Below are 15,046 nucleotides of genomic sequence, written 5' to 3'. Positions count from 1 at the left end.
GTCGGAGCCCAGATACATGTGTTTGTGGACGTAATTTCAGTCAGTGCAGTGATTTATATAATTTATTTTGATAATTGCTAAGGAAGGAAGCGAAGGTAACGAAGGTAAAGAAAGCTATCACAATCGAAAGGAAGAATGAAAGTGTGTGGAAATATGAGAGTGGCGTTCGTGTGACCGATCTCACTAATATGTACAGCAGGTCAAAATCCACCATCTCGACAATTTTACAAAGAAAAGATTTGTATAAGGAAACCCTTCCAAACAATAACCACCTTCCATTTCATTCTCCTCCTCCTCCTTTCCTGCAAGCCAAAGATGTCAACTTAAATGGTGAGTACAGTATGAAATTGTTGTTTCTGGTAGGCTAGGCACTTTTTATAACTTTTTGGTTAGTACATTACAAAAATTATTGGTGTTTTTGGTAAATTATGCACATTATACAACCCTTTTTTTATTAAAAAAAGTTAAGTAAGTGTTGCTGTGGGAGGTTCGGAACACATTAAGAGCATTTCCATTATTTCTTATGGGAAAAAAAGTCTTGACTTACAACCACCGTGGGTTACAACCAGACATCGCGAATGAATTGAGTTCGTAAGTCAAGGGTCCACTGTACTTGTTTGAGTAATATATCATAATGTTGTTCTTTTTGAAAAACTTTTTAAATGAGAAGAATGGACGCTTTGCATTTGATAGGTGTGTTCACAGTTTACTCGTTTTATTTTATTGATTAGTTCTCAATAACTTATTAAACATTTCTAAGTATTAAAATATAGGGAAATTTTGCATACAAAGCAAACAGATATACTTTCATGCTCACATGGAACTCGGTAGTGACACACCATACATTAAATATAGTGTATACTATGCAAAAAAGCACAGTCTACCTAATACTTGAAAAACGGCAGAAACTGTTAAGCCTTTTAAAATATAAAATGTATTTGATGGGACATTAAAAGATAAATCTCTGCAAAAAAGGTAAAAATTTCATTAGTTATCTCATTAGTGAAAAATTATGTATTATGATGGATACAGTGCCTATAATATCTAATATAACTGTCCATTTCAAAAGCCAAAACAATTATTTAAAAATATAAGGAGGCTTTAGCAACTATAGTATTTTTTTTTTTTTAAACTTGTATATCAAAACGCATTGCTTCTAAACATTTCTTAAACTCTCAATGTCAAAATGAACTCTTTCTTGTCTCACATGAAAAAAGGAAAAAAAAAAACATTATTAAACCAACTTAATCTGACTAATGATCACAGGGAGCTACAGTTGTGTTGCACTGGAGAAGAGGCAGGAAATAGTCCAGGAGAGCCCACTAGTCTATCACAGGACCCACTCATGACCACTATCACACTCGGTCAACATGGCCAACAGTTAAGCTATCCTGCACATCTTTGGAGAAATGTAAAAACATTAATAAAATTGTGAGATCACAAAACTTAGACTTGTTTTGGTTCTTTATGCTGTTTTTGTTTTTATTGGCTTACCCACAATCACATGCATAAAGTCCAATACTTTATTTTGCACAAATGAGTTAAATAAATCAATGTAAAGTTATTAGTTCAAAAAACATGATGGGGACGGCTAAATGTTAACATGACCACATGTAATTCAATTTTCTTAATTGCTTGAATTCGGCCAGTATTCACTGGTACACAGTACCAGCACTTTGGCTTTTTACTCTTCACTGCAGTATGACTTTTTCCTGCATACTGGCAAATCTATAGCAATACTAATTACAAAAAAATGTAAAACATTTGGACTATTCAGGTCACCTGGTGAAAAGTATTATATATTATACATTACATTTCCATGTTGCAAAACATATTACAGAAAAAATATTGCAATGTCAGTTTTTTTCAATATTGTGCAGGCCTATTTAATACAGGTAGTCCACAGGTTATGGACATGGACTAATGCTTTTAGCACGGTTTTCGCAGCCCGAGTAACACTCAGGTCTAACGTTAAGGAGGTTAATTGTTTCTGTGCTGTTAATGCTTTGCATGGAAGTGATGGAATGCACTTTGAATTAAGCAGCGATACAAAGGAGGACACATAACCTTTCATCTGACTCCATTAGACTGGGTTAAAAACAGGTTACAAAGACTAAATTCTCTTTTAAAAAAGTACAACACACATTAGTCACAAGTACCACTAAAACTTCATTACTGCATATTAAGACATATTAATACACCAAAGCCTCAACATTACAGTTTCCACTTAAGTCTCAAAGGATTACTCTGCAATACACAGAATAACCTTTTGTCATGAGGTAATCTATCCACACATAAGATACAGACCTTTAGTTTTTTCATTGCTTATTATGAATATGCTAGAAAGACACTGGCTTTTTCACTTGTTGTATGGTCACAGACTTCCAAGTACCATACTAACAGGAGTTAAGGGTAATACTTTTGTTGTGCATCTGTCTCACTGACTTAAACTTACACAGGCTATATTGATCATCACAAGCAAAAAATGAAAAGTGGTAAGCTTTAAAATGAAAGAACATTTTTAAAGAAGATATACAGTATCTAGACATACACCCCATTTTCCTCTTAATTATTTTCTGAAGCCATATCTCCAAAAAATGTAGCACTTGCATATTTCTGGATGACTTTCTGCTGAAAGAAAAGGCTTCCATTCAATAAGATGAGTGTGCCAGTGGGGTTGGAATTGTAGTGAGGCAGATGGTAACCTTTTCTGTATTTTAGCAACATGTTTTCTCCTCTCTGTTTTTTCTTCAATCAAGTCAAATTTCACTGCAAATCAGTTTAGGTGCCAGAGGAGGAGTGATTTTTTTTCCCCACATATGATTTTATTTTTATTTAAACATAATATCATCAAGGATAAAAAATTAAGAAGTGCTACAATGTCTGATTTACTAAACAATGTTTTTTTGCAATGTATGCTACATTATGCATTAAATTCTTGTTACATGGGAAAATTAGTTACGTAACCTGTATGAACTTCGAAATGCAATTATAGTTAACGGAAGAGATTTCTCAAACAATTCAATTAAAAAGTAAGAACAAAGAATGTATCTCAAAATCAAGTTAAAAGTAAATGCATTAGTTATTTTGATGTATAAACAGGCAAACTAAAAAATGTTAGAAATAATTTTGAATTAGCCTTTTGAAGTAAGTAGACCTCACTTACCCACATATAGTGGGGGTGCCTTAGGTGCTGGGGATAGGCTCCAGCTCTCCATGACCTAAACATTGAAACTACAGACAATGATTGGATGGATGGAAACAAATGAGGAAAAAATAACCCATCGGGGAAAAAAAAAAAAAGGTTCTTATGGACGAGATGACTTAAAGCAGAACATTTATTAGGGAGCCATCAAGCTCAATGCATCAAAAAAATAGAACCAAACTTAATCCAATCATATATTACATAGTGCTTGACTATGCATTGACTACTCCAGAACTATCTTTATTTATGATGCAACTAATGATTATAGAATGACATTGTAAGTATAAATAAAAAACAGAAAAAGGAAAAAGAAAATCTCCAGGCTGATTGATTTGCTGCATACAGTACTGGCCAATGACCCCAAAAAACACATTACCAACACTGTCAAGAAGCTAGATGCATGAAGAATGTCTGAGAGCCCAAATTCTTCACTTTCAAATGGCAAGTGCAACTATGAGTTCATATCAGGGCTCCAGACTGGCTGGAAATCAACATTTTACAGCCCAATTAATGCTGCAGATCTGCATAGTCTGAATGTGATCAAATAGGTTAGAAAAGGGTCAAGCCTAAATACAAAATCATGTCAATTTATGTTTACTTTTTGTTACTATTATCCCTTTGATTTAACATATTTGAAAAATGTTTTGACATAAATTAATAGAATATCCAAAGGTTAATTATAAATGATTTATTAAAATGTTCTCTTGCATAAATGCTTTCATTTTAGTCATTATGGTTTCTTGTTGCTTTAAAAACAGCCAAACGTTCTCAAATTATGCAAAATGAAACACCAAAATGGACAAGGATTTGGCTGAAAAATGTGAATTAGAACTCATACTGGAATGGTAGCAATTATGGAGTTCAGTATGCATGCAAATACCTTACATTTGCATTTATTTGCTAAACAGACACTTTTATCCAAAGCAACTTGCAAAAGTGGTCAACATAATCAAATAATATCAGCCTGGGCAACTGTTTTGGGACAAGTGTTACAGGACAAGGTGACAAAATTCAACATCACAGGAGAAAAGCTCTGATCAAAAACACAAGCTAGTTGTAATTCCTACACAGTAAAACATAACATCCAATATCCATTAGACAAAAATTCACCAAATAAGAGAATCTTCAAACGAAGCACATTTAGGGAGTCAGAATTCAGAATGGAAATGGGCAGCTCAATTTACCAGCTAGGGGATACACATGAAGAGTCTAGATTGAGAATTAATACCATGCATCAAGTGCCAAGTTAACATGCAGACAGTGATCCTTTATCCAGGTTGCAATTTCAATAAGACATGCATCAGTATTTGTGCTCCCTAGCATTTTTTTTTATTACTTTAACATCCCATCTCTATAACTCTTCACAATTGTTTTTACTATGCACTTATTTGGTTAAAGAAGTCTAGAGCAATATTATCAGTCATTTCTATTACCACTGATTACATGATACAGACTACCAGATTACTATATAGAGATACAAATAAAGGCAGAAAGTCCACATTTCTCCTTACCATCGGCCAACTTGTCGGGAATATCAGCTTGGTATTTTGAACCAACTCTAATTTCACCCTGATCTGCAAGCAAAGTCTTCTGTACTGGGTCAAACACAAGGGAGTAGAAAAAGCAGTCCTAAAAGCAAGGAAAAGAAATACAAATACAATTTTGCCAAAGCAACATCTATGGGCAGATTAAACTAACAAAAATGACACACTAATCAAAGCAATTCAGTCAACTTTTTGACCATGGCAAAATATTCAAGAAGAAATAACTTGCATGGAAAAAGCTAATATGCTATATGTGAACATGCCTTGAAATTTTAGTTGCTTCCATAAGCCATTTTAAACAAAAACATCCATTTGCAGGTAACCATTGTTCTATGGAACTCTGTTCAGATAAATAAAAAAAATCTACATTGTGAAAAAGAGCAATATTAGAATCGGATGATACACTGTATACGTTTGTTTTCTCATACCTTTAAAAACTTTTATACATTTACAGACGCATAATTTAGAACAAAGTATGAAAGTTGATAAATGTATAAATTTTTTGCATCAAGAAGTTAGAAATCTTTGCTTAATCAAGTCAAAGTTGGCTAGCTCCTACAAATCTCCCTGAATTTTTAGCTGACAAGTTTTACTCAGTATGCAATATTTGTGAGCATTTTCTAACACATATCTCATATACTATCAATGTAATCTAGGATGTAACATTTCTAGAATCAGTTACAGCTTTTATTTTTCGTCATCCTGATTTTTTTTTTTTTTTTTCAGTCTTTTACAGAGGATTTCAAAACGTTGAGGAGAATTTTATTTTGGTGTAGCTAGGTGGTACAAATTATCTTTATAGACTAAACAAAGAATTATCTTTAAAAGAGAAGAATCATTCACAGGTAAAATTAAAAACTTGTAATGTGAAACCTAACACTGGTTTAAAGGTGTTTTATCAATGCAAAATCATCTTTCCACGAATCTCTCTGTTGCTAATGTAAGTAATAATCAGAGCTGAGTGGATAAGGACCAGACATGAAGTTCATTCTCCAATTTCTCAGAGCAGCATGTCCAAGCCCAAATGCTTTGTTAATTTTTGTCTCTTGTAATTGTTAACTGACAATGTACAAAGTTTCTCAAAGCTATGCTGGATGGATTTCTGCCTTGAGCCTGATTCTGGCTAGAATATACAGGGTTATTTATTATAAGCCAGACCCTACTAAACGAGCTAAGAAAGTGAAATTAGTTAAAAACAATTTAGAGTTTGATTGGAAAGTGTTGCACAAACCTTAGTTATTTATTTTAACGATGAAATGAGGATATGTTAAAGTATATACATTTAGCATTTGTCAGTATCAAATACTTCATTAGTGTTGTCAAAAAAACATCAGCATAATGAAAGCAAATCATAAAAATTAACGTGTCACAAAAATAATCAATATTTTGAATTTCCTGTTGGTGACAAATAAGTATCAGCCAAGTCTCTTGCAATATGAGCGATCAAGAAGCAATTACTTCTGAAGTAAAATGACTGAGAACATTTGACTTGATGTTCAGTATCAGATTACATGATTTCTACCCAAAGTATGTAATCTTGATAAATGCAGTTGCTGATCTCTCCATGTTAGTAGCTCAGATTATATAGTTATCACTGGGAATTTGGGTCAGATTACTTGACCATGTATCAACATTCCAGAACAGTTTCACAATTCCAAAGTATCGCAAGCTCAGCTCTGGATATATCAGACTGTATGACTACCGGCCACTGCTTCTGACTTACTAATATTATGTAAATGAAGTCTGCAACTGGAAATCACTGGAAAAGTCATGCAATGTGACATGGTCTTTTATTGCCTGGGACCAAATCTTTCAACTAGATTTGTTAGCAAGTGTTTACTACAAATTATTAATTATATATTTCATTCTAGAAAAATGGACCACACATTGACAGTATAAATTACTTACCTCCTTTTCTAAATATCCCACAAGAATGTCGGTTTCATTCAGCAGCGTAACATTACATTTGCCTCTAAAGAAGAAGGGGAAAAAAAAAAAAGTTAACAACTTGTAAATGCTAATATTAAATAAAAAGGCTTTAATGGCCAAATACAAACCGTATGTGGGTAGCAGGTAGAGATTCAAATTGCCTGGACAGAAAAAGTTCACGGTGTTTCAGCTGGTGTCTCTGTTGTTCTGACAATGTTGGCTGCTTTGACTCTTCCTCAAATTCTCCTGAAAGTTAAATCATACAATAATACATTTTTGAACTGCTGAAAGACAAAGTCAGTCTCCATTTACTGTATTTCGCTAATTTTCAGTTTGTGGATTAATATTTAGTTTTAAGTTTATTAACTGATTTGCTACTCTTCACAAATACCATTTTAAATGCTATTTTGCTGTATACATTAGGTTTAACATAATGACACTTTTTCAGGATAACGCTCAAACTGCTTTTCAAGCATTGATTCTAAATTACAGTGCTTTTTTAAACACTGATAATTCCATTTAATTTTTATATATCACACTCTTCGTTACTTATTATAATAAGTATTTTAATTGATAAATATTATTTGGTACATTAATGAATATAGCTGTAGCCTTATTATCAACCAAGGTTTTCATTGCAAAGTACATCATATTGCAGTAAAAAGCTCGACTATGTTATTAAACAATGACTTTGTTAATATCCACAAATTGTCTGAAACGTTTCAATAAAATGAATAATTCATTTTTGGACACAATATCCGGCTACTACTAAATTCTGAAAGATGCTTGGGGTTGTGCATGCACATAACCAAGAAATAATAATTTGAAGGAGACAAAACTGCTTAGTTAATCTGATTTAGCCTTCCGTTAGTAAACATATTCTAACGTCTGCTAATATGGGTAACTACTACATATGCTTTACTTGCAATTGCTATTGTTTCATTTTATAGTGCTCACTCTATAAAACAATCTACTGCAAGGAGATATTAAAGGCACTCTGTAATGTTATGTTGTATAATTAAGATGTTATCAGTTTTCCAAATGGAAACAGGGATGTATTTCTTGATACCTTATCAAGTCTACGCAATTCCTTTCACACAGCACAAAATTACAGGGCACTTAAACAGTTGTAGTGAGAGGTGAAACCAAATATATATACAGTGGTGTGAAAAACTATTTGCCCCCTTCCTGATTTCTTATTCTTTTGCATGTTTGTCACACAAAATGTTTCTGATCATCAAACACATTTAACCATTAGTCAAATATAACACAAGTAAACACAAAATGCAGTTTGTAAATGATGGTTTTTATTATTTAGGGAGAAAAAAAAATCCAAACCTACATGGCCCTGTGTGAAAAAGTAATTGCCCCCTGAACCTAATAACTGGTTGTGCCACCCTTAGCACCAATAACTGCAATCAAGCGTTTGCGATAACTTGCAATGAGTCTTTTACAGCGCTCTGGAGGAATTTTGGCCCACTCATCTTTGCAAAATTGTTGTAATTCAGCTTTATTTGAGGGTTTTCTAGCATGAACCGCCTTTTTAAGGTCATGCCATAGCATCTCAATTGGATTCAGGTCAGGACTTTGACTAGGCCACTTCAAAGTCTTCATTTTGTTTTTCTTCAGCCATTCGGAGGTGGATTTGCTGGTGTGTTTTGGGTCATTGTCCTGTTGCAGCACCCAAGATCGCTTCAGCTTGAGTTGACGAACAGATGGCCGGACATTCTCCTTCAGGATTTTTTGGTAGACAGTAGAATTCATGGTTCCATCTATCACAGCAAGCCTTCCAGGTCCTGAAGCAGCAAAACAACCCCAGACCATCACACTACCACCACCATATTTTACTGTTGGTATGATGTTCTTTTTCTGAAATGCTGTGTTCCTTTTACGCCAGATGTAACGGGACATTTGCCTTCCAAAAAGTTCAACTTTTGTCTCATCAGTCCACAAGGTATTTTCCCAAAAGTCTTGGCAATCATTGAGATGTTTCTTAGCAAAATTGAGATGAGCCCTAATGTTCTTTTTGCTTAACAGTGGTTTGCGTCTTGGACATCTGCCATGCAGGCCGTTTTTGCCCAGTCTCTTTCTTATGGTGGAGTCGTGAACACTGACCTTAATTGAGGCAAGTGAGGCCTGCAGTTCTTTAGACGTTGTCCTGGGGTCTTTTGTGACCTCTCGGATGAGTCGTCTCTGCGCTCTTGGGGTAATTTTGGTCGGCCGGCCACTCCTGGGAAGGTTCACCACTGTTCCATGTTTTTGCCATTTGTGGATAATGGCTCTCACTGTGGTTCGCTGGAGTCCCAAAGCTTTAGATATGGCTTTATAACCTTTACCAGACTGATAGATCTCAATTACTTCTGTTCTTATTTGTTCCTGAATTTCTTTGGATCCTGGCATGATGTCTAGCTTTTGAGGTGCTTTTGGTCTACTTCTCTGTGTCAGGCAGCTCCTATTTAAGTGATTTCTTGATTGAAACAGGTGTGGCAGTAATCAGGCCTGGGGGTGGCTACGGAAATTGAACTCAGGTGTGATACACCACAGTTAGGTTATTTTTTAACAAGGGGGCAATTACTTTTTCACACAGGGCCATGTAGGTTTGGATTTTTTTTCTCCCTAAATAATAAAAACCATCATTTAAAAACTGCATTTTGTGTTTACTTGTGTTATATTTGACTAATGGTTAAATGTGTTTGATGATCAGAAACATTTTGTGTGACAAACATGCAAAAGAATAAGAAATCAGGAAGGGGGCAAATAGTTTTTCACACCACTGTGTATATATATATATATATATATATGAATGATGATACACACACACACACACACACACACACGTTGGTCTCTATGACAATATTTTTTGAAGACACCGTCACACTTTTAACAGAAGACACTGTAGCAGTTGCTAAATAATTATTGCCTGAGGCATATTATGCTTTCTCTTATGCCTTATTGGTGCACTTTAATACATTTCCAGCTAAAAGGGAGGAAAATTATAATTTAACTCTTTAAAAGAGTGGAGAAGCCATGTTATTTATGTAGGAGTCCTGAGTTGTGGACAGCCGCATGCTTTGGGATTTCATCATTTTCAACTGTAAATTTTAAAAAGGAGAAACTGGATTATTGAGAAATTTTATTTGTTTACACTTTTGAGATCTGGCATGTTTCAAAATACCAGCTTGAAAAATGTCAGTGACTGAAGGGTAAGAAAAGATTCAAAGGATGCTATATGATCACCCCCTTTGCTAAACCGTTTATCTTGATGGCACTTCCAAAAGGGACTGCATATTAATCCAGGTGAAGCTGACAGATTGAGTAAGAAGGGTGCTGTCAAACAAGTGAGGCTTGTTTTTCCTGGAAAATGTTTTGGAAGTTCACCATTTACCGGTTCAACAAATGACCGTTTTGCAGATTTGGAGTGGTTCTTACTGGATAATTGTGATTATTTTCTTGTTGATTGTAAAGAAACAATTTGTCCCAATTATTTTTGGTGAAGTTATGTTATGGGGTGGGCGGGGTACCAAGTACTCAATGTGTAACTGAGCTTTTTTTTGTTGATTAATTTTTACCTCTTTAAACATCGGCTTGTTTTTTTTGTTCAGATATTCATGATATTTACTCCTCTTAAGATCTGTGATCTTTTGTGATGCATAGGTTTTACTTTTGTGTAATCTGGATGTGTTAAAAACACAATTCTTAAACAAATTTCAATCAATAACTTTGACCTTAAACCTTAGATATGTGTATGTCTAGCATAAACTTTTTCTAATTCAGTGCAATGGACAACAGAAGTCTTTACCAGTAAAACTTGACAGTCTATTTGAATGCAACACTTAGACTGGCAACATAAAAATATGCCAACTGTTGGTTATAGTACATTTTGTGAACACCTGATTTTACTAGAATAAAATAAGGAAATGGGGAAAAAAGCAGGGACAGCATCAAGTTGTATTTAAAAACAAACATGTACTGTAAAAATATAAATCAGCTTAAATCACAAGAGAAGATAAGTAAAATTGAAATTTTACAAATACTAGAATCGAAGCGATGATAATTGGCCACCACCCTTTGAAAACTCCTACATATTCAGATTTTGCTTATATGAATTAGGTATTATTTTCTAAACAAGCTCTGTACAACTGGTTTATATGGCCTTAGCATCACCTCTACTTGTTCCTAAATGCTACTAACAGCATGGAACTTTTTATTTCACGAAAACAAAAACCCCTACTCTTAGCATCCTATTGCCCCGAGAAACAAATGTACCCTCAAAACGACAGGGTCTTGATGTTAGACATATAAATACAAGAGAAGAAAACAACACAGAAACATATACAATAGCCAAACATAATCTGATAAACTATATATAAAATGCCTAATAAATACAGATATCACAAAACAATTTAATAACTAAAAAAGGAGCTTGTCCTGTTGAACTGCATTAAGCCGTTGCCATTTTATATTAGCTTTGATGTGAAATATTTCATGTTACATGCTTATACTCACACACATAATCTTAAATAGTACAATGGCCAGGCTGCACTATCCTAGGACCACTGTAAATTTATGATTGTCATCACTGAAGTATGCATACTTTAGTAGACTCATGAACAAGGAAAAAGGGAGGTCTAACTGTAGCCAATCTTGGAACACAATGCAGGTATCAAAATGTCATAGACCAGACAGAAGCTGCTGACTGGTGGTAAAACCCCTAAATTCTGTTTGCAGACACAATTCTTGATGACTGTTAGAAAAGTTATACGTATTGCATGCTTTGTTTTGTCCAAAATAAAAATGCAGGGGTTTAATTTTTTATTGGAGAGGACAGGGCAAAAACATTTGAGGGCTTTGTTTATTAAAAGGAATAAAATAAAAACTGCAAGGAGGGACCAATTATGACTGTGCATAAAAAATCACCTTATCTTAAAAGGGTCTTTACTTGATGCACAAGAACAAAAATCCTGACAAACACTACAGAAATTAATTTCTATGCAGGGAATAGCCATGCGGCATCACTACATCTTCACTGGAGGCTCTGTTAGAAGAAGGGCCCAACTGATAAGGATTTTTTAGACCAATAACATTTATATCTGGGTAGCAAAAATGTGAAGTAACCAATACATACTGTACTGATCTTGTTGATGAGTTTAAGTGTCAGGTTTTCCTAGAAACAAATCTTAAGCATGCATTAAGCGTATGACGTTTTCTTGCGAACATGTTTCAACGTAACTTTGAAAGTACCTTTGAAACTAATCAAATTACAGTGTTTAATGACCCAATAGCACAGAGACATCTGACATTTGTCACTCTCTCAAGTATACACTGCAGATGTTGTTAGCACAAGTAACTGTCAATGTTTATAAAAATAATAGTCCACATTGATGTAAATAAGAACAACACATTTCATTGACAACAAAGATATCATATTATGTAATCTCATGTGCTGATTACATTATGAAAGATGTATAGGTTAGGAGATTAATGAATAAATCAATCTGTCCTCATGTGTGCAGATGGTGCAGACCTATAAATATCTGGGAGTGCAGCTGGATGATAAATTAGACTGGACTGCCAATACTGATGCGCTGTGCAAGAAAGGACAGAGCCGACTATACTTCCTTAGAAGGCTGGCGTCCTTCAACATCTGCAATAAGATGCTGCAGATGTTCTATCAGACAGTTGTGGCGAGCGCCCTCTTCTATGCGGTGGTGTGCTGGGGAGGCAGCATTAAGAGGAAAGACGCCTCACGCCTGGACAAACTGGTGAGGAAGGCAGGCTCTATTGTTGGCATGGAGCTGGACAGTTTAACATCTGTGGCAGAGCGAAGGGCGCTCAGCAGGCTCCTATCAATTATTGAGAATCCACTGCATCCACTAAATAGTATCATCTCCAGACAGAAGAGCAGCTTCAGTGACAGACTGCTGTCACTGTCCTGCTCCACAGACAGATTGAGGAGATCGTTCCTCCCCCAAACTATGCGACTCTTCAAATCCACCCAGAAGTGTGAACATTAACATTTAACATTATACAAAGTTACTGTCTGTTTTTCACCTGCATTATTATCATTCTTTAATTTAATATTATTTATTTTATCATTATGCTGCTGCTGAAGAATGTGAATTTCCCATTGGGATTAATAAAGTATCTATCTATCTATCTATCTATGTATATATCCTGAGAGAAACATGCAATATTGAAATTAAAATGAAATTTATCTGCATATAATATGTACCATGTGATATTGTTTTATTGTTATACAACGAGAATTGCACTTGCCATACGATTATCCAGCTTTATTATTTTTATTGTTTTACTGTCTTTTGAACACTTTTAAACACACACCAATTTTATTTAAACATATTCTGATGGCTGAAAGAAAGAGTACCTGTTTGATAGAGTACGGGAATATTTAAATTTGCAGATCTCCCAGACTCCTATAAGCTTAAGAAGTAGGCTTGAAAACAAGATGGGTCAGCATTGAAAACGTAGTAGCATTCAGCCAGGAAAGTCACAATGGCTCCTTGCTGGCTTTAACACATTGTAATGGACCAGTAACAACTTCTTTGTAACCATGTATAACATGAACTATTCCTTTGACAAGTTTAAGTAGGCATTTCGGGAAGCTTATTTGCATATGAAGTGTGATTAGCTCAAGAGTCAGAGAAATGTGCAGACTCTTTAAAAGTTACATTTTTGTTAGAAGGAATTGCCAGATTATAAATGTGCTACTGAGTCGAGGACAAATGCAGCAGATCTGTATGAATTTTATTTACAAATTTTCTTATCAATCACTGTAATACGAGGACAAGTCTATATGCCTTAGAAAGCCACATCTCTGCTCTTTCGAAAGCTAACAGATGGGGCATTTTAAAAATAAGTTTGAATAATGACCGGCACTGCACGTCACTTTGAGAAGAAAGCAAATGTGGGAATAGTGGTGAATGCTTATCTGTGAACTCTCACAAGTGCTCTATAAGCATGTACTCCCACTAGGCTGTTTGTTCTGTACCATGTCCAAGGACGAAAGTTCAGCATTATATCATCAATGCAAGTTTGACCGATACTCATGCAAATGTAGAGAACAAATATCGGCCATTGTTACAAACCCCTGTAATATTTGCTCAGATTATATATCTGTCCAAAAATAACGAAACAATGACCATGTACTGTAGTTAGTGTGTGGTGTATTGTACAGATAGCTCTACAGCTGAACATTGTTGTGTACCTTAATTTTGAGATTCCAGTAAGTGCAACAAGATACTTAGTTTTCATGTTTCCCTCCGATGCAGGAACCAGATCTAAATGAATCGTCGCTATCTGCAGAGAGAGCTTTATGGTTAGACCTCATACCAGAGTTTGTAGCCAGCATTTTTATTATATATAAAAAAAAAAGTTTTTTCGCCAGCCAGGGTCTGAGACAGAGCAGCAGCTGCTGAAGAGGGGAGCAGTTCCTGCGTTGTTTGTTTTGAGTGGAACAATTTCTCTGTTCCACTTTCAAGACCGAGGGTTTGGGGAAGAAGAAAAAGGATAGATGGAGAATGACACACAGAGTGAGGAAGATGATGAAATCCTCAAGGACCACGACTACGCTTCAGCTCCGGATCCAACAGTTGGATGAAAACAGCTCTCAGAGAGGAGATCCTCCAGCTGAGGAAATAAATTGAGACTCTTACAATGAAGCAGCGGTTTGGCATTCACCGTTTTGCTGGCTCAGGTAAGATGTCCCATAAACTCATGTTATTAAGAATTAAGCTTACATACATATTCATTTGGCCCTGGATAAAGATTAATGACTAATAAATACCTGGGACCAAAGCCATGCCGATTTTGCTGTGCTGATCTGTCAACAGGAACCCGTGATGTCAGCAACAGCGGGCAGTTAGTGGAAGTCAGTGAAAGAGCTATTGCTGCTTATACGCCTGGATCATGTACTGGAGTGAAGCGGGGCAGCACTGCCTGGGAAGAGGAGTATACAGTAGGTGACAGTGTATAGGGATACATACTGTCTGTCAAGGTGTTATGGAGGGGCAGGTTCATTCTTTTGGGTTCATTGTTTTGCTAGTATTGTGTCAGCTCACCTGTTAACAACATGTGCATACTGTTTACTTTGTTGGGGTATTTCGGAAAGTAAGCTATTTCTTGTGTTATTGTGATGTAAAATGTTAAACATAAAATGGAAAGAAAAAAATCAACAAAACCTTCTTTAAAAGTAAAAATGACTGTCAGAAGAAAAGTAGTAATGATACCAAAAGTAAGCCAAGTACGAGTGCTTCAAGTTTAAAAGAAATGTGATGATACGGAATGTGCGACAGAAACCAAAAGAGAAAACAAAACTTAAAGCTCAGTCTCACTGTAGCCCCTGACAGTG

The 15,046-nt window shown here is 35.3% G+C and overlaps 1 protein-coding gene across 2 annotated transcripts in view; it reads right to left on the bottom strand.

Annotated features, from left to right (window-relative positions):
• mta2 (metastasis associated 1 family, member 2) overlaps window positions 1–15,046 on the bottom strand; it is a 65,063-nt gene that overhangs the window by 25,083 nt on the left and 24,934 nt on the right. For both annotated transcript variants that reach the window (XM_028803833.2, XM_028803825.2), the window contains exons 4-6: window positions 6,807–6,924; window positions 6,658–6,721; window positions 4,717–4,834 (exon numbers count right to left, since the gene is read on the bottom strand). In XM_028803833.2, coding sequence (XP_028659666.1) covers window positions 4,717–4,834; window positions 6,658–6,721; window positions 6,807–6,924 — 300 coding nt within the window. The remainder of the gene's footprint in view (window positions 1–4,716; window positions 4,835–6,657; window positions 6,722–6,806; window positions 6,925–15,046) is intronic.

The sequence above is a fragment of the Erpetoichthys calabaricus genome, chromosome 1, assembly GCF_900747795.2.
Source record: "Erpetoichthys calabaricus chromosome 1, fErpCal1.3, whole genome shotgun sequence".
NCBI lineage: Eukaryota > Metazoa > Chordata > Cladistia > Polypteriformes > Polypteridae > Erpetoichthys > Erpetoichthys calabaricus.
This window is presented reverse-complemented; position numbering and strand designations above follow the sequence as displayed.